Source organism: Eleutherodactylus coqui, chromosome 3, assembly GCF_035609145.1.
Source record: "Eleutherodactylus coqui strain aEleCoq1 chromosome 3, aEleCoq1.hap1, whole genome shotgun sequence".
Classification (NCBI taxonomy): domain Eukaryota; kingdom Metazoa; phylum Chordata; class Amphibia; order Anura; family Eleutherodactylidae; genus Eleutherodactylus; species Eleutherodactylus coqui.
In genome coordinates this window covers 73,149,154-73,169,067 of record NC_089839.1, presented here as the reverse complement: position 1 = coordinate 73,169,067, position 19,914 = coordinate 73,149,154, and the positions used below count along the sequence as shown (strand labels likewise).

The 19,914-nt window shown below is 45.7% G+C and overlaps 1 protein-coding gene across 1 annotated transcript in view; it reads left to right on the top strand.

Moving 5' to 3' along the window:
- The window catches only part of CCDC85A (coiled-coil domain containing 85A), a 313,500-nt gene that overhangs the window by 175,124 nt on the left and 118,462 nt on the right, over window positions 1–19,914 (top strand). Inside the window, exons 5-6 of the mRNA XM_066594525.1 lie at window positions 4,231–4,271; window positions 9,455–9,502. Coding sequence (XP_066450622.1) covers window positions 4,231–4,271; window positions 9,455–9,502 — 89 coding nt within the window. The remainder of the gene's footprint in view (window positions 1–4,230; window positions 4,272–9,454; window positions 9,503–19,914) is intronic.

Genomic DNA, 19,914 nt, shown 5'->3' with positions numbered 1-19,914 from the left:
CTGAAATTTAATTTTTGAAATTTAATTTCTTAATTCGAAACAAATTTACACATCTTCCAAACAAAGTTGATGTACAATGGATCTGCGATATAAGAAGAAACATACATATGGTACGAGATCGGTCAATATAATGGGTGAAAGTTTAAATCTATATATGTACCACCCAGAGACGTGGGAGATTTTATGACCAGATAATATAGATTAAAATGAGTTTGCATGGGCAACAATGGTCAACATTGCTTTTGAGAAACTTTGCAAAGCTGTGGAATCACTTTGCCTGTTGGCTCCTTCACATCCTACTCAAACCACAGTCGGTGCCAAATGTTGCAAGGATATCCAAATCCATTATTGTAGAAAATTACATTAAAATGCACAGTCGTTGATCACTAAATCCTACTGTAATTGCTAATACTTTTGTATGTTTGTGATAACTGCACCGCACCCTCTTCACTAGGGTGATTAGTATCCACACGTATGAGTTTCAAATCATTTTCCAACTCCAGCCACACCACTGGGGCAAAAGATGTGCTCGGCTGGGGCTTCAGTATCGTGGAACTCACTTCATAATGCTCGGCTACCTTAACTTTAAGACGTTCCTGATAAGTCTTTTGACATTTGGCATAAGCGATTTTATACTTTTTAAAAAAATTCTTACAAACCGCTTTACCCTCTCTAATGTATTTTTGTTCATTTTGAAGCCATTTATTTGCCATTTATTTTGTGAAATAAAGGTTTTTCACACTTCTTTATGCCACAATTTTTTAAAAATTTTTACTAATTTGCTATTTTATATATTTGTAAACTTGTAAAACTCAAAAAACAGCTCACCCGATGTGATAGCATGACAAAATCCAGAGCTACTGTAATTTTTAGCAGCACGGCACAGCGATTTTAGTACCTGAAGGTGGCATGGCTCTTGCATTACCTGATAACATCATATCGAACTCAGACTCTTGTTGCTAGGTACATTGAACCTTCCTCTTTACAATAAGATATTTAAAAATAAAAATACATGATGTTATAGAGAGCTTTTGTACTTACTCAGGGTTGTTTCTCATGCATGCGACAGAACCCTGAGTAGGTTGGAAAACTCACTATAGCATCATGTATTTTTATTTTTGTTAACTATTAGAGATGAGCGAGCACCAAAATGCTCGGGTGCTCGTTACTCGTGACGAAATTTTCGCGATGCTTGAGGGTTCGTTTCGAGTAACGAACCCCATTGAAGTCGATGGGCGACCCGAGCATTTTTGTATATTGCCGATGCTCGCTAAGGTTTCCATTTGCGGAAATCTGGGCAATTCAAGAAAGTGATGGGAACGACACAGAAACGGATAGGGCAGGCGAGGGGCTACATGTTGGGCTGCATCTCAAGTTCCCAGGTCCTACTAGTAAGCCACAATAGCGGCAAGAGTGCCCCCCCCTCCCAACAATTTTTACTTCTGAAAAGCCCTCATTAGCAATGCATACCTTAGCTAAGCACCACACTACCTCCAACAAAGCACAATCACTGCCTGCATGACACTCCGCTGCCACTTCTCCTGGGTTACATGCTGCCCAACCCCCCCTCCCCCCTGCACGACCCAGTGTCCACAGCGCACACCAAATTGTCCCTGCGCAGCCTTCAGCTGCCCTCATGCCCCACCACCCTCATGTCTATTTATAAATGCGCCTGCCATGAGGAGGAACCGCAGGCACACACTGCAGAGGGTTGGCACGGCTAGGCAGCGACACTCTTAAAAGGGGTGGGGCGATAGCCCACAATGCTCTACAGAAGCAATGAGAAATTCAATCCTGTGCCATCTCCATCTGGGGCTGCACACGTGGGCATAGCAATGGGGAACCTATGTGCCACACACTATTCATTCTGTCAAGGTGTCTGCATGCCCCAGTCAGACCGCAGTTTTTTATAAATAGTCACAGGCAGGTACAACTCCGCAATGGGAATTCCGTGTGCACCCACAGCATGGGTGGCTCCCTGGAACCCACCGGCGGTACATAAATATATCCCATTGCATTGCCCATCACAGCTGAGGTAATGTCATGTTAAATGCAGGTGGGCTTCGGCCCACACTGCATGCCCCAGTCAGACTGGGGTTCTTTAGAAGTAGACACATGCAGTTACAACTCCCTGTGGACCCACAGCATGGGTGGCTCCCTGGAACCCACCTGCGGTACATAAATATATCCCATTGCAGTGCCCAGCACAGCTGAGGTAATGTCATGTTAAATGCAGGTGGGCTTCCGCCCACACTGCATGCCCCAGTCAGACTGGGGTTCTTTAGAAGTAGACACATGCAGTTACAACTCCCTGTGGACCCACAGCATGGGTGGCTCCCTGGAACCCACCGGCGGTACATAAATATATCCCATTGCATTGCCCATCACAGCTGAGGTAATGTCATGTTAAATGCAGGTGGTCTTCGGCCCACACTGCATGCCCCAGTCAGACTGAGGTTCTTTAGAAGTGGACACATGCAGTTACAACTCCGTCTGGACCGTCAGCATGGGTGGGTGCCAGGAAGCCACCGGCGGTACATAAATATATCCCATTGCATTGCCCATCACAGCTGAGGTAATGTCATGTTAAATGCAGGTGGGCTTCCGCCCACACTGCATGCCCCAGTCAGACTGGGGTTCTTTAGAAGTAGACACATGCAGTTACAACTCCCTGTGGACCGACAGCATAGGTGGCTCCCTGGAACCCACCGGCGGTACATAAATATATCCCATTGCATTGCCCATCACAGCTGAGGTAATGTCATGTTAAATGCAGGTGGGCTTCGGCCCACACTGCATGCCCCAGTCAGACTGAGGTTCTTTAGAAGTGGACACATGCAGTTACAACTCGGTCTGGACCGTCAGCATGGGTGGGTGCCAGGAAGCCACCGGCAGTACATAAATATATCCCATTGCATTGCCCATCACAGCTGAGATAATGTCATGTTAAATGCTGGTGGGCTTCGGCCCACACTGCATGCCCCAGTCAGACTGGGGTTCTTTAGAAGTAGACACATGCAGTTACAACTCCCTGTGGACCCAAAGCATGGGTGGCTCCCTGGAACCCACCGGCGGTACATAAATATATCCCATTGCATTGCCCATCACAGCTGAGGTAATGTCATGTTAAATGCAGGTGGGCTTCGGCCCACACTGCATGCCCCAGTCAGACTGGGGTTCTTTAGAAGTGGACACATGCAGTTACAACTCCGTCTGGACCGACAGCATGGGTGGGTGCCAGGAAGCCACCGGCGGTACATAAATATATCCCATTGCAGTGCCCAGCACAGCTGATGTAACGTCAGCTTTAATGCAGGTGGGCAAAAAATTAATTGGATTACACTGTAGGCGAGGGCCCCAAAAAATTGGTGTACCAACAGTACTAATGTACCTCAGAAAAATTGCCCATGCCCAACCAAGAGGGCAGGTGAAACCCATTAACCGCTTTGGTTAATGTGGCTTAATTTGTAATGAGGCCTGAAGGCAGCCCAGTTAAAATAAAAATTGGTTCAGGTGCAAGTTTCAACGCTTTAATGAGCATTGAAACGTATAAAAATTGTTTACAAAAATTATATGACTGAGCCTTGTGGGCCTAAGAAAAATTGCCCGTTCGGCGTGATTACGTGAGGTTTCAGGAGGAGGAGCAGGAGGAGGAGGATGAATATAATACACAGATTGATGAAGCTAAAAGGTCCCCGTTTTTTATGGTGATAGAGAACGATGCTTTCATCCGCGGGTGCAGCCTACGTATTGTTTAGGTATCGCTGCTGTCCGCTGGTGGAGAAGAAAAGTCTCGGGAAATCCAGGCTTTGTTCATCTTTATGAGTGCAAGCCTGTCGGCACTGTCGGTTGACAGGCGGGTACGCTTATCCGTGATGATTCCCCCAGCCGCACTAAACACCCTCTCTGACAAGACGCTAGCTGCATGACAAGCAAGCACCTCCAGGGCACAGAGCGTGAGTTCAGGCCACGTGTCCAGCTTCGACACCCAGTAGGGGGCAGAGGCGTCACGGAGGACAGTCGTGCGATCGGCTACGTACTCCCTCACCATCCTTTTACAGTGCTCCCGCCGACTCAGCCTTGACTTGGGAGCGGTGACACAGTCTTGCTGGGGAGCCAGAAAGCTGTCAAAGGCCTTAGAGAGTGTTCCCCTACCTGTGCTGTACATGCTGCCTGATCTCCGCGCTTCCCCTGCTACCTGGCCCTCGGAACTGCGCCTTCTGCCACTAGCGCTGCCGGATGGGAATTTTACCATCAGCTTGTCCGCCAGGGTCCTGTGGTATAGCATGACTCTCGAACCCCTTTCCTCTTCGGGTATGAGAGTGCAAAGGTTCTCCCTATACCGTAGGTCGAGCAGTGTGTACACCCAGTAATCCGTAGTGGCCAGAATGCGTGCAAAGCGAGGGTCACGAGAAAGGCATCCTAACATGAAGTCAGCCATGTGTGCCAGGGTACCTGTACACAACACATGGCTGTCCTCACTAGGAAGATCACTTTCAGGATCCTCCTCCTCCTCCTCCTCAGGTCATACACGCTGAAAGGATGACAGGCAAGCAGCATGGGTGCCCTCAGCAGTGGGCCAAGCTGTTTCTTCCCCCTCCTCCTCATGCTCCTCCACCTCCTCCTCCTCAACGCGCTGAGATATAGACAGGAGGGTGCTCTGACTATCCAGCGACATACTGTCTTCCCCCACCTCCGTTTCCGAGCGCAAAGCGTCTGCCTTTATGCTTTGCAGGGAACTTCTCAAGAGGCATAGCAGAGGAATGGTGACGCTAATGATTGCAGCATCGCCGCTCACCAACTGGGTAGACTCCTCAAAGTTTCCAAGGACCTGGCAGATGGCTGCCAACCAGGCCCACTCTTCTGAAAAGAATTGAGGAGGCTGACTCCCACTGCGCCCATGTTGGAGTTGGTATTCCACTATAGCTCTACGCTGCTCATAGAGCCTGGCCAACATGTGGAGCGTAGAGTTCCACTGTGTGGACACGTCGCACAGCAGTCGGTGCACTGGCAGATTAAACCGATGTTGCAGGGTGCGCAGGGTGGCAGCATCCGTGTGGGACTTGCGGAAATGTGCGCAGAGCCGGCGCACCTTTCCGAGCAGGTCTGACAAGCGTGGGTAGCTTTTCAGAAAGCGCTGAACCACCAAATTAAAGACGTGGGCCAGGCATGGCACGTGCGTGAGGCTGCCGAGCTGCAGAGCCGCCACCAGGTTACGGCTGTGGTCACACACGACCATGCCCGGTTGGAGGCTCAGCGGCGCAAGCCAGCGGTCGGTCTGCTCTGTCAGACCCTGCAGCAGTTCGTGGGCCGTGTGCCTCTTCTCTCCTAAGCTGAGTAGTTTCAGCACGGCCTGCTGACGCTTGCCTACCGCTGTGCTGCCACGCCGCGCGACACCGACTGCTGGCGACGTGCTGCTGACACACCTGGATTGCGAGACAGAGGTTGCGTAGGAGGAGGAGGAGGAGGGTGGTTTAGTGGAGGAAGCATACACCGCCGCAGATACCACCACCGAGTTGGGGCCCACAATTCTGGGGTGGGTAGGACGTGAGCGGTCCCAGGCTCTGACTCTGGCCCAGCCTCCACTAAATTCACCCAATGTGCCGTCAGGGAGATATAGTGGCCCTGCCCGCCTGTGCTTGTCCACGTGTCCGTTGTTAAGTGGACCTTGGCAGTAACCGCGTTGGTGAGGGCGCGTACAATGTTGCGGGAGACGTGGTCATGCAGGGCTGGGACGGCACATCGGGAAAAGTAGTGGCGACCGGGAACCGAGTAGCACGGGGCCGCCGCCGCCATCATGCTTTTGAAAGCCTCCGTTTCCACAAGCCTATACGGCAGCATCTCCAGGCTGATCAATTTGGCTATGTGCACGTTTAACGCTTGAGCGTGCGGGTGCGTGGCGGCGTACTTGCGCTTGCGCTCAAACACTTGCGCTAGCGACAGCTGGACGGTGCGCTGAGAGACATTGGTGGATGGGGCCGAGGACAGCGGAGGTGAGGGTGTTGGTGCAGGCCAGGAGACGGTAGTGCCTGTGTCCTGAGAGGGGCGTTGGATCTCAGTGGCAGGTTGGGGCACAGGGGGAGAGGCAGCGGTGCAAACCGGAGGTGGTGAATGGCCTTCGTCCCACCTTGTGGGGTGCTTGGCCATCATATGTCTGCGCATGCTGGTGGTGGTGAGGCTAGTGGTGGTGGCTCCCCGGCTGATCTTGGCGCGACAAAGGTTGCACACCACTGTTCGTCGGTCGTCTGCACTCTCAGTGAAAAACTGCCAGACCTTTGAGCACCTCGGCCTCTGCAGGGTGGCATGGCGCGAGGGGGCGCTTTGGGAAACAGTTGGTGGATTATTCGGTCTGGCCCTGCCTCTACCCCTGGCCACCGCACTGGCTCTTCCAACCTGCCCTGCTGCTGCACTTGCCTCCCCCTCTGAAGACCTGTCCTCAGTAGGCTTAGCAAACAAGGTGGGGTTAGACACATCATTGTCCTGCTGCTCTTCCTCCGAATCCTCTGTGCGCTCCTCCCTCAGACTTACTCCAATTACTACTACCTGAGTGATAGACAACTGTGTCTCATCGTCATCGTCCTCCTCACCCACTGAAAGCTCTTGAGACAGTTGCCGGAAGTCCCCAGCCTCATCCCCCGGACCCCGGGAACTTTCCAAAGGTTGGGCATCGGTCACGACAAACTCCTCCAGTGGGAGAGGAACCATTGCTGCCCATTCTGGGCAGGGGCCCGGGAACAGTTCCTGGGAGTCTGCCTGCTCCTCAGAATGTGTCATTGTAATGGAGTGAGGAGGCTGGGAGGAAGGAGGAGCAGCAGCCAGAGGATTCAGAGTTGCAGCAGTGGACGGCGCAGAACTCTGGGTGGTCGATAGATTGCTGGATGCACTTTCTGCTATCCACGACAGGACCTGCTCACGCTGCTCATTTTCTAATAAAGGTCTACCGCGTGGACCCATTAATTGTGAGATGAATGTGGGGACGCCAGAAACGTGCCTTTCTCCTAATCCCGCGATACACCTGGATCAGGAGCTCAGCCTGTGCCCACACCCTGACTTGGGCCTCCGCGTCCTCGCCCGCGTCCACGTCCTCTAGGCCTACCCCTACCGCTCAGCATGGTGTATTACCAGTAGTGCAGAAACAGAACGCTGTAATTAAATGTGCCGCTTATTGGCCTGTGGTTGGAGGCTGACTTCGCTTACGGAACGCACAGCAGAGCCAGGAAAGAATTTTGCGCAAGCCCGCTGTAACACTCAGCTGGCTGCGTATTAATTAGGACTACTACCCCCAGCAGAGACGCAGTACAGTCAGGACGGTCACAGGCAGCCGAAATAGATTTTTTTGTCCCAAATTTTTTTGGAAAAGCCCACTGCCTATGTAGACAGTATATGTCTTTCACGTTTTTCACTGTCCCAGCCTCAGCACTACTGGCCCTATATTATGTAAAATTACTGCAGTGCAGACTGTTTCCCATTGGACAGGATGACAGCAATGATGTAACGGGCAACGCAGAGCCAGGAAAGAATTTTGCGCAAGCCTGCTGTAACACTTAGCTGGCTGCGTATTAATTAGGACTACTACCCCCAGCAGAGACGCAATACAGTCAGGACGGTCACAGGCAGCCCAAATATTTTTTTTTGTCCCAAATTTTTTTGGAAAAGCCCACTGCCTATATAGACAGTATATGTCTTTCACGTTTTTCACTGTCCCTGCCTCAGCACTACTGGCCCTATACTATGTAAAATTACTGCAGACTGAGGACGTAATGCTCTGCACGGCCGATATACAAAAAAAAAAAAAGGTGCAACACTGCAAAAAGCAGCCTCAACAGTACTGCACACGGTCAGATGTGGCCCTAAGAAGGACCGTTGGGGTTCTTGAAGCCTAAAATCACTCCTAACACTCTCCCTATAGCAGCTCTAGCATCAGCAGCACTTTCCCTGATCTCTGTCAGAATGCATCTGTGGTGAGCCGCGGGGGGGGGGGGGGGGCGATTTATATACTCGGGTGACACCTGATCTCGCCAGCCACTCACTGCAGGGGGGTGGTATAGGGCTTGAACGTCGCAGGGGGAAGTTGTAATGCCTTCCCTGTCTTTCTATTGGCCAGAAAAGCGCGCTAACGTCTCAGAGATGAAAGTGAAAGTAACTCGAACATCGCGTGGTGCTCGCCTCTAGTAACGAGCATCTCGAACACGCTAATACTCGAACGAGCATCAAGCTCGGACGAGTACGTTCGCTCATCTCTATTAGCTATTAAAAACTATCATATCTACAAGATTACTTGGTTTCTCTTGCTGGAACAATCGCATTTAGCTCTACTGGCTAACAGGGTACTAAAGTTTTAAAATTTTAAATAAACATTAGGTATTTGTGGTAAGAGAACGACTATTGCAGGAAACGAATTTAATCAATGTTCACATGGGGCAGATTTACCACAACTTTTTCATGGGGACCCATTGCACAGAAAATCTGTGGCATTTACAGTAGCAGCAAAATAAATGATATTTTCAAAATCTTGTCTACATGCTGCAGAATAAAATCTGCTGTACAAATTGACCAGTGGTGTAGATTGTGGATCTGCAGCATACCAACTACATCAGTTGATTTTTGATTCCACCTCTTCAAGTGAGGGGATGCAGTCTGCATTTAACTCTGCATCAAAAAACAAGTGAAAACCTGCACCAAATGATACAGTTTTTGACGTGGACTTTAGCTGCAGACACTCTGCAACAAATTTGACTAAGTGTGTACATAGTCTCAGGGCTTGGTCAGATGAGCGTTTTTTTGCGCACCAATAGGCGCGCAAAAAAGATTGCCGCTTGCATGTGTAAAAACCACGTGAAGAGGTAATGTTTCATGCACAGAAGACCTGAACGTCACACGCATGAAAATCGCCTATTGACTGGAGCAGGTACGCTTTAAAAAGTGCAGCTGCTCCAGGAGGAGAGAGAGAAGAAGTCCCGCAGGGCTTCAGGATTTCCCTGTAGCAGAGAGAGAGCGGAGCTATGGGGAATTAACCCATAGCAGGGAGAGACGGATTGGGCTATGGGTTAATCTCCCATAGGTCTGCTCTCTCTCCCTACTTAGGGGAAATCCCCCATAGGTTTGCTCTCTCTCCCTGCTATGGGAAAATCTCCCATAGCTCCGCTTTCTCTCCTTGCTCTGGGGACCCCAAGGGATATCCCACTAGTGCAGAAAGAGTGAGTGGGGCTAGAGAGAGTCGGCAGGGCTATAGGGCTTCTCATAGAGATTCCCCATAGCAAGTATAGAGGGATGGGGCTAGAGGGTGGATCCCTCTAGCTCAGCCCCCTCATCCCTTGCTCTCGGGGAAGCCCTCAGGGAAAGCCCTGTAACCTCACCCCCCCCCCCTTTCTCTCCTTGCTATAGGGAAATCCTTTGGGAGAGAGGTGGAGGAAGTCCCCTACTGCCACGCTGCTTGGGATTTGCCCAGCAGCAGGGCTGGAGGAATACCCCACTGTCTACAGCAGGATATTTAAAACATGCTGCCCAGAAGCACATTTTACATTTCCCACTGTAAATTCCTGTGGGGTGCCGCAGGGATTTAGGGAACCCTCGGGGAATCCCCTCATCCCCACAAGGACTAACAAGATTTTACAGCGGGACATTTAAAATGTGCTTCTGAGCAGCATGTTTTAAATGTCCTGCTGTTGTGCTCTGATTGTTTGGACTTGTCAGGCTGTTTATCGGCGGCGGTTCTCAACCGCGTCCCAGTACTCTAGTAGAGATGAGTATGCCCTCTTTTTTTTATTTCAGGACTGGCCCAGCAGGTGGATGTTTTTTTTTTCTTTTGTAATGACAAAACCGCTTTAATTGTCAGTTTTACCTAAGCTAGTAGGGTGAAAATTGGGGCCCCAGGTGCTGCTCCCATTGATAGCTCGAAGTCAAATCTGTATGTGACAAGGCGGATTCCACATCTGACACCTTTACCAATTTAAAAGCCAGCTTGTATTCTGTAAAGCGACTTGCAGCAAGACAAGTCTGCAAGGCAGATGCATAGAAATTGGAATTCTCTCTCTGCCTCTACCTCTTAAACCATTGTCAGAACAATTCATTAATGAAATGCAGAACTCGTGATAATTACCTTATTTTAGGGCATTGCTATTCATGCTATATAATATTCATAGGGTCTCCCATCTTAGTGATTTGTTTTAGAATAATGTAATGACTTGGCATTTAAACAGTTATTAGAACAAGTATTCTGACTCCTGGGAAGCAGTTTAAGGGACCTGGGAAGTGTTGCGGCAGGATTGGCAGCAGGATTCTGCTATTTTCCATTCCGCACCAAAATCTGCACATTAGCAATGTGGATTTCGGAGCTGAAATCAATATGATAGAAGAGAAGCAGCATCCACGGATCTTTATCTCAACACTTTAATTATCCAGCATAAAACAACGTTTCAACCTTATAAAGGTCTTTGTCAAGTTCAAATAACACAGTGCACAGACACGGACTTATATGTACATAAACCACTCCCCTTGACCAATACAGACACCCGACATAAACTTGCATAAATTAAAAGCAACCATAGACATAAAACAGACCTGATGAATGGACGGACCAGATGGGATAGATGGAACTGTCAGCTGCTTCACATCAAGTCCTCAATCAGCGCTGCATCGTCCCCTCTTGATTACATCAGTATGGGGGTGTGTCCACCTATGACGTTACTTTCATGATGCAAAGAGGGGTGGAGTGATCTCCCATGCTTCCCTGTGCGCACGCGCCAGAATCCACGTCTCGTTCTGATGAAAATAGTACCAAACCAAAGGGCGGGGGTTGAATGGCCGAGGACGTGTGTTCTGCGCATGCGCCCGTGCTACCAATCCACGGGAACCTCACTCGGACGCTTTATCTGTTGCCTAAGCAACTGGCAACACTTGTCTTTATGCGTCATGCATACCAATCACAGGTGCGCCCACAGTATCACACCGGAATAAGCCTGCATGATATGTGTGTGACCTTATAGTGATTACTAATAGTGCATCAGCATTGGTGTAAGCAGAATAAATCCGCACACTATATATGTGACCTTATAATGATTTCTAACAATGTATCAGCATTAATGTTATAACCTCATAAATAGAATCATCACAGGACACAATTGCTATGGGGCAATAGGAGCTTCCAGATATATATATATCCCCCCACCGCACTATACTTGCCACAAAATTGTATTTATTGCGCCCTATTGTTAGGGGTAATATACCCTCTTACCTATCCATGCACTGAACAAACGTTATCAAAGTACCTATTGTATACTGATCAGAACCCTGTTTACCCAAGGGTTAATCTAGTCCATCAAATGTTTTAAAGTAACACCATCCCATATTATATCTATGATCCAAATAAAATTCTCTTACCCCCATAATGTAATGAGTCATATCCAAATGAATATATTATCATATGCTTTATTAACTGTTTACTAATACATAGTTATAATTGCCCAATGCAGTATTTAGAAAAAAAAAAAAAAAAAAAAAAAAAAAAAATTTTCTCAAAAAAAATCCTTTCAAACAAAATTTTAAAAAAATCCTTTTAAGGGGAAAAAAAACTTTCTTTGGAAAAACAATCTATGAAGAAATAATTTTTTTGGGGGGGAACAATTCTTCCTCTTTGCATCAATCTCCTGAACAGAAAATAACCATAAAGGTGAGCGCATTATGCAAAAAGGGAAAGAATTTTTTTAATGGAGCTTGAACATGTCGTAATAAACCAGTCCATCTTCCATTCCCATGGTCCGTCCTTAGGTCCAACATCTATTGTACACAAAGAAAAACATTTATTAAAATCATTATCACTGTTAACGCACATTTTTAATCATGCACATAGAAATAAGCATTGCATTATGGTCTAACAAAAGTTTTTTATCCCAAAGTGTATAGCAAGGGGTTATATTCTATGTTTAACCCATCAGGGGTTAATGAGTTGAGCTCATGTATCCACCTAGCTTCCAAAAGTTTCAGCTGTCGTTCCCGATCACCCCCCTTGTTGTTTAGGTTTACTGTATCAATGACTCTATACCGCAGTTGATTCACCGCATGCCCAAAATCATCAAAATGTCTCGGGAGCGGAAGATCTAATTTCCGGGTTCGTATAGTGCTCTTGTGGTTGGCTATGCGTTTGCGTACTTCATTGATCGTTTCTCCCACATATACCAAACCACAAGGGCAAGTGATAATATAGACCACGTAGGTGGACCAACAGGTGAACCATCCTTTAATTGGATAACGTTTACCTGTTCGTGGGTGGGTGAAATGGCTTCCTTTTACTACATTGCTGCAAGAAGCGCAGCCAAGGCAGGGAAAGTTGCCATTCTTTAACGGTGTCAGTGTTTGCTGCTGGTTCTCACTCTTTATCTGCCCTTTAGTTAGTACCAGTTGGTCCTTCAGATTCCGTCCCCGTCTATAGGACATCAATGGTGGGGAAGTGAACTCCTTGATGTCCGGATGACAAGCGGACAGCATATGCCAATGTTTACAGATGATCCGCTTAACGCGTTTGCTGTATGTGTCAAACGTGGACACAAAGGGGATGCGAGCATTTTCGCCAGATTTGGGCGTTGGAATTAAAGTCTGTGCCCGATTCAAAGTCACCGCACGCTGTTTATGTTGTGCGATCACTGAACTGGGATACCCCCTTTGTGAAAATTTCTCACACATAGCCTCCAATAGAGAATCGAAAAACGCATCATCTGTAACGCGGCGTACCCGCAACATCTGACTCCATGGCAATGACTTGACCATTGCCGGTGGATGAAAACTTGAATAATTCAATAAATTATTTTTGTCTGTCGGTTTACTGTATAAATCCGTTACTAGTGTATCGCCCTGTTTGATAATCATGACGTCAAGAAACTGAACTGCAGTATTAGATGACGTCAAAGTAAATTTGAGCTCAGGTAGCAGGTTATTCAATTCCTCATGGAAAACCGACAATTCCTCTGTGGTACCTCTCCAAATGACAAAAATGTCGTCTATGTACCTCCACCAAACCTGGACCTTGGTCCAGGATGGGGAGGTACATAGCAAGACTTCCTCCACATATCGCATGTATAAATTGGCGTACGATGGGGCCATATTTGACCCCATCGCCGTACCGCGTTTCTGTCGGAAGAATCGTTGATTATACGTGAAAAAATTATTGGAGAGGACCAACCAGAGGAGCGCCAATATAAACTCAATGCTTTTATTGGCCAAGTGGGATCCACAAAGAAACTGTCGAACTGCCTGCAACCCCCTTTCATGGGGGATGATGGTATACAGGGACGACACGTCAAACGAGCCAAGGATGTCATCGTCTGCTATGGAAAGACCCTGTAGTTTGGTCAAGAAATGCGAGGTGTCTTTAATGTACGAGTCAGCAACTGTCACAAACTGGTTTAGAATTTTGTCGAGAAAGCGGGATACGTTGTTATATAAAGACCCTCTACCAGAAACAATTGGACGTCCCGGAGGACGTTCCAGGTGCTTGTGGATCTTTGGTAAAGTGTACAGGTGGGGCATCAAGGGGTGAGTGGGAAGCAAAAAATTGAACAGTTGTTGATCAATGATGTTAGATGTAAAGGCTTCCTCTAGTGTATTCCTCAATTCCGATAAGGAGCGGGACATAGGATTTATATTGAGGCTTTCATAAACATCTTGATCATTCAACTGTGCCATTACCTCCTCATGGTAATAGGAGGTATCCATAATTACAATTGCACCCCCTTTATCTGCCAACCTGACAGTTATCTCTTTGTCGTTGCTCAATTTCCTCACCTCTCGTAATTCCATCAAAGAGATATTTAATTTGGCATGATGACGAAACTGGCCCTTTCTCAATGCAGCAATATCACGTGTCACTAATTTAGAAAAGGTGTCAATGGACGCATCAACAACCGGAGGCTGAAACTTACTTTTTGGCCTCAATTTCAAATTGGCAGAGGTAAACACATCACACATTTGGGGTTGTACATTATCTACAGCTGTAGTATCCATAGCCCCTTGTCGATCCCTGAAGTACGTTTTTAATTGCAACCTCCTAAAGAATAATCGACAGTCTATGTCTAAGCGGAACCAGTCCGTCCGGGGCGTAGGAACAAAAGACAATCCCTTGGACAATGCACGTAACTGAATGGGGGATAGTACCTTTGAAGATATATTGATTACAGAGTTATCCATCACCTCCTCAGGGTTGAATTCGATCGTGTCTGTATTCTCCGGTCGCTTCTTCCCGGGTCGATGGTGTTTTCGACCTCCGCGTCTCCGTCGTCCCTTCGATGGTGGGACTTGCTGGGATTTCTTGGAGGACGCTGTCCTAAAAAAGAACTAGAAGAGGGAGCATTATTCCCTGCATTAGATTGTGCTGTATCGTCTGCAGAGTCCGACCCCGCTGAAGACCACCCCAATTTTGGTCTTCCCCATCTTTGTTTCCGTCTAGATGTGCGTTTAAAGGACGGGCGACCCTGTGGGGTTTCTTTATTCTGTTGCCAATTGAAAACCCGGCCGGTGCGATAATCCTGCTCATCACGTGCCCATTTGCTTCTTTTTGTAGATTCCACATCACTTTTAAATTTTTGTACAGCTGTATTAATTTTTTCTATTTGAGACTTCAGATCCATGGTGGAAAACAAGGACTGCATGTCATTTTCCAATGTTGTCAGAGTGGTTGCGGTATGCGCAATTTCTTCCTGTAAAAATTCTAAATTAAGCAGGATAATGTCAAAAGCAAACTTATTTGCAATACCCGTAAACTTCTGTAGGAATGCCTCATTATCAGAGAACAAGGTTGGGCGTGTATTGGGTCGCAACCCCCTGGGGATCCTGTTAGCCATATAGTATTCACGTAAAGTTATTGAATGCAACTTCAAAGAAATTAAATGCTTGTTTGTGCTCTCGTATTTGCGTAAGAAAGACTTGACGTCAGGTGTATTGAAAAGGGCTTCATCCTTCTCAGATCTTGCAATGATGCGAGTAGCATCGTCTCGTGTGTATGCAAAATAGCTGGGTAGATCAGAATCCGCTGTCACTGACCGTTCATTTAAGCCCATACCTTCAAGCGGTGCCCGCTGTCCTGGATCCATATTCAGATCACGCCACCAGAGAACGGGAGACGACAGCACACGCCAAACCTCAATATAGAGAGGGAGGAAATAACCGGGCAAACAAAATGCGCGCTTCTTTGCCAGTCCTGGATCCACTTGAACCGGAAGGAGCAGAAATCAATATGATAGAAGAGAAGCAGCATCCACGGATCTTTATCTCAACACTTTAATTATCCAGCATAAAACAACGTTTCAACCTTATAAAGGTCTTTGTCAAGTTCAAATAACACAGTGCACAGACACGGACTTATATGTACATAAACCACTCCCCTTGACCAATACAGACACCCGACATAAACTTGCATAAATTAAAAGCAACCATAGACATAAAACAGACCTGATGAATGGACGGACCAGATGGGATAGATGGAACTGTCAGCTGCTTCACATCAAGTCCTCAATCAGCGCTGCATCGTCCCCTCTTGATTACATCAGTATGGGGGTGTGTCCACCTATGACGTTACTTTCATGATGCAAAGAGGGGTGGAGTGATCTCCCATGCTTCCCTGTGCGCACGCGCCAGAATCCACGTCTCGTTCTGATGAAAATAGTACCAAACCAAAGGGCGGGGGTTGAATGGCCGAGGACGTGTGTTCTGGATTTCGGAGCTGAATATTCTGCAGGAGGGCATATTCCACAATGCTGTTGCAGAATATTTTGTCTTGTGTGGAAGGTCCCATAAGGAAAATCCAATTAATATGATATTTTTAATGAACCATATGCAGGCAAGTTCACATAAACAACTTACAATAATTCAGATTGTAAATGGAAAAATGTAATGACTTAATCTATATATATAAAATTGAATGTATGTCTGTCTGCGTGCGTGCGTGCGTGCGTGTCTGCGTGCGTGTCTGTTTGTCCTTTATGCGCTACTACACCATTCATCCGATCGCCATGAAACTTTGGGAAGTTGTTAAGTACACTCCTGGGAAGATTATAGGCATAGTACAAATATCCTACGATAAATGGCGCGCGAGCTTCGTCGAAAGTTACGCCCCCCCCCCACGTAGATCGAATAAGTAAGCCACCTGCTATTGTGATGTCATCACTGATGTCATCAACATCGGACGCCCTTGAACATGCCCCAACATGTTCTATAAAGCTGCATTGTGATGTCATTAAGGCTGTCAGTTCTATGGCGACATGTAAAGAAATTGACTTTGAAAACCAATATGCGTGTTCAACTACAAAATGATGCATCCGCCGAACGCTTCGCAAAACAATTGCTGGATATTGGAAATGGGAAAATGCCTATCGACAGATCTACACAATGTATCACATTGCCAACAAACTTTGGAAAGATGACATCAACCAAAGACGAATTGATCCAAAAGGTGTTCCCAAATATTGCGCGGAATTACCAAAATCATCAGTGGCTCAGCGCACGAGCTATATTAGCAGCTACCAACAACGATGTCAATGCCATCAATTTCAGCATTCAAAACGGAATACCAGGCGAAGCGACAACATATAAGTCCATCGATACTGTGATGAATCAAGATGAAGCTGTCAATTACCCAATGGAATTCTTGAATTCACTCGATTTTCCAGGTATGCCACCGCATATTTTAACATTGAAAATAGGCGTGCCTATCATTCTTCTCCGAAACATCCATCCACCAGACTTTGCAACGGTACAAGACTTTCAGTGAAAAAGATGATGAACAATGTCACCGAAGCTACAATTCTGAATGGGAAATTCAAGGGGAAGATGTTCTGTTGCCACGGATTCCAATCATCCCAACAGATATGCCATTTGAATTCAAACGTTTACCGTTTCCGGTGCGACTCGCTTTTGCAATGACCATCAACAGAGCACAAGGACAATCGCTGCAAGTGTGTGGGCTAGATTTGGAGAGTCTTCGCAGCAACGCGCGACGGGTACGCTATTATGACACGTACAGCTTGGAACCACTAGAGCACGCCAGCCAATTACCATTGGAGTTGGAAGTGGGTAAACAAGTACTAGGATATCTTCCTAAGAAGCCACAGTAGCTGGATAAATTGGATGTTCCACCCAATGGCTATTTTATTCAGCCCGCAAGGGGGAAGCAGCGGCCTACAAAATCTCATTCAGGTAGGTAGGTTCAGTTCTTGGAGGTTGGGGAATGCTTATGGGCAAGGCCTTATGTCTCATCCCAACTCGATTATTCAATTCTAAGCGCAAAAGAATTAGCATCCAAATTTTATGTACGGAATTTAATTCTCTCATTTCCTGATGTCATAGATAGATAGATAGATAGATAGATAGATAGACTGTATGCAATAACCCTGATAGATAGATAGATAGATAGATAGATAGATAGATAGACTGTATGCAATAACCCTGATAGATAGATAGATAGATAGATAGATAGATAGATAGATAGATAGATAGATAGATAGATAGACTGTATGCAATAACCCTGATAGATAGATAGATAGATAGATAGATAGATAGATAGACTGTATGCAATAACCCTGATAGATAGATAGATAGATAGATAGATAGACTGTATGCAATAACCCAGACAGATAGATAGATAGATAGACTGTATGCAATAACCCTGATAGATAGATAGATAGATAGATAGATAGATAGATAGATAGATAGATAGATAGATAGATAGATAGATAGACTGTATGCAATAACCCTGATAGATAGATAGATAGATAGATAGACTGTATGCAATGACACGTACAGCTTGGAACCATAAATACTAGAGCACGCCAGCCATTTACAGTCAGTCTCCATTGGAGTTGGAAGTGGGCAAACATGTACTAGGCTATCTTCCCAAGAAGCCACAGCAGCCGGATAAATTGGATGTTCCACACAACGGCTATTTTATTCAGCCTGCAAGGGGGAAGCAGCGGCCTACAAAACCTCAGTGGTCGCTGCTGCCGTCATCTATATATATAAAAACGAATGTATGTATGTATGTCTGTCTTCGCAGCAACGCGCGACGGGTACGCTAGTAATATATAAGCGTGAGGCTAATGAAATGACACATTGAGCAGGACATTATTCCAATTCATGAAAATATTAACGGAATAAAATATTAAGTGAGCCTTAGGGTAAGTTAAACTTGCTAAAATAGAAAGGACTTTCTTGCAAATTCAAATGAACGAAAATTGTATAATTTAGAAATCAGAAAGTAAGTTTTATTCTTTCGCCTCTAGTAACATTTGCATGTAAAAAATATATATGTTCTTCACAGTTTTTTTCTCGTATTACTATTATAATGTATGACCACTTTTTTCTTTTTTTAAATGTATCAGATTTATAATGTATAAAACAAAAGAAACAATTTAAAGTGCAATATCAATAAATGATTTATCAATTCCAAAGTAAAATATAGAAAATAATGACTATTTTAGAGAAAGTGCAGCCCTGGGCATAATTAGAAATGAGGCCCCAAATATTGAAATTCTGTATTAACAACACAGTCACAGTCATGATTATCAGAAGGCGGCATGCAATGTGCAGCAATGAACTCTAGTACTTCCAGGGGTGTTGCTAGGATTTTACAAAAAAAATGTGCATTTGTAGTTATTAAAAACTAGGACTAAATATTACCACCAACAGTGATTAAATATTACCTCCATACTATTTTTGAACAAAACCCATTGTATGATAACTGATATTAGCAACTCAAAGGCGTTGAATGAGGAAATGCAGCTGCAAATACACACACACATATATATATATATATATATATATATATATATATATATATAAATAGCAGGAAAGCCAATGCAAAAAATCGCTTTAGAGGGCTTGAGGGTAGGTCTAGTCTGCTAATTAATCAAAAAACACTTGTATGGGTGTGGCTAAAGGAGAGAAAACCTCCTTACTTCCTATGCTCTAGGTTCATTCTGGTCCACTTGAGACCAAGCATTGGCGTAGTGTGGAACTCCTGCTGCTACATCAGAGAACCACATGTCTGACAAGGGTGGACATCCCTTAAGGCCCTTTTACATGCAACAATTATCCTCAAAATTCATCCAAACGGGCGAAAATGAGCAATAATCGTTACATTAATAAAAAAAATTACATTAGCAAATAAAAGCAAATAAAGTCTTGGAGTGCATTAAAAGAGGTATAGGGACAAGGAACATTATTCTTCCACTATTGCAGTGCTTGAAGGGGTCAAAAGAAGGGCAACTAAATTAATAAATGGAATGAGAGAACTGGGATATCCAAAGAGGCTATCAAAATTGGGATTATTTACCCTGGAAAAAAGACTGTTAAGAGGCGACCAAATAACTATGTATAAATACATGAGGGAACAATACAAAGATCTCTCCCATGATCTGTTTATATGCAGGACTGCAAAGGTAACAAGAGAGCATTCTCTATGTCTACACGAAAGCAGGTTTCATCACCAATACAGAAATGGGTTCTTTATTGTAAGACCAGTGAAACTCTGGAACTCTCTGCCTGAGGACGTGGTGACGGCAAAATCCAGTGAGGAGTTAAAGAGGGGACTTGATGTCTTTTTAGAGCGCTATGATATTACAGGATATAGACATTAGGTGACCAGCAGGGTTGTTGATCTGGGTCTTGGAGTCAGGTAGAACTCAAACGTTGATTCAGGGATTATTCTGACGGAGTCAGGAAGGAATTTTTTCATCCAAATGAGCTCAAATGTTGATTCAGGGATTATTATTAAGGAGTCAGGAAGGAATTTTTTCATCCAAATGAGCTAAATTGGCATCTGCCTCGTTGTTTTTTTTTTGCCTTCCCCTGGATCAACAAGGGAGGGGGTGGGGGTGGTTGGGGGGGGGGGGGGGGGACAGGCTGAACTAGATGTTACTATGTCACATGTAA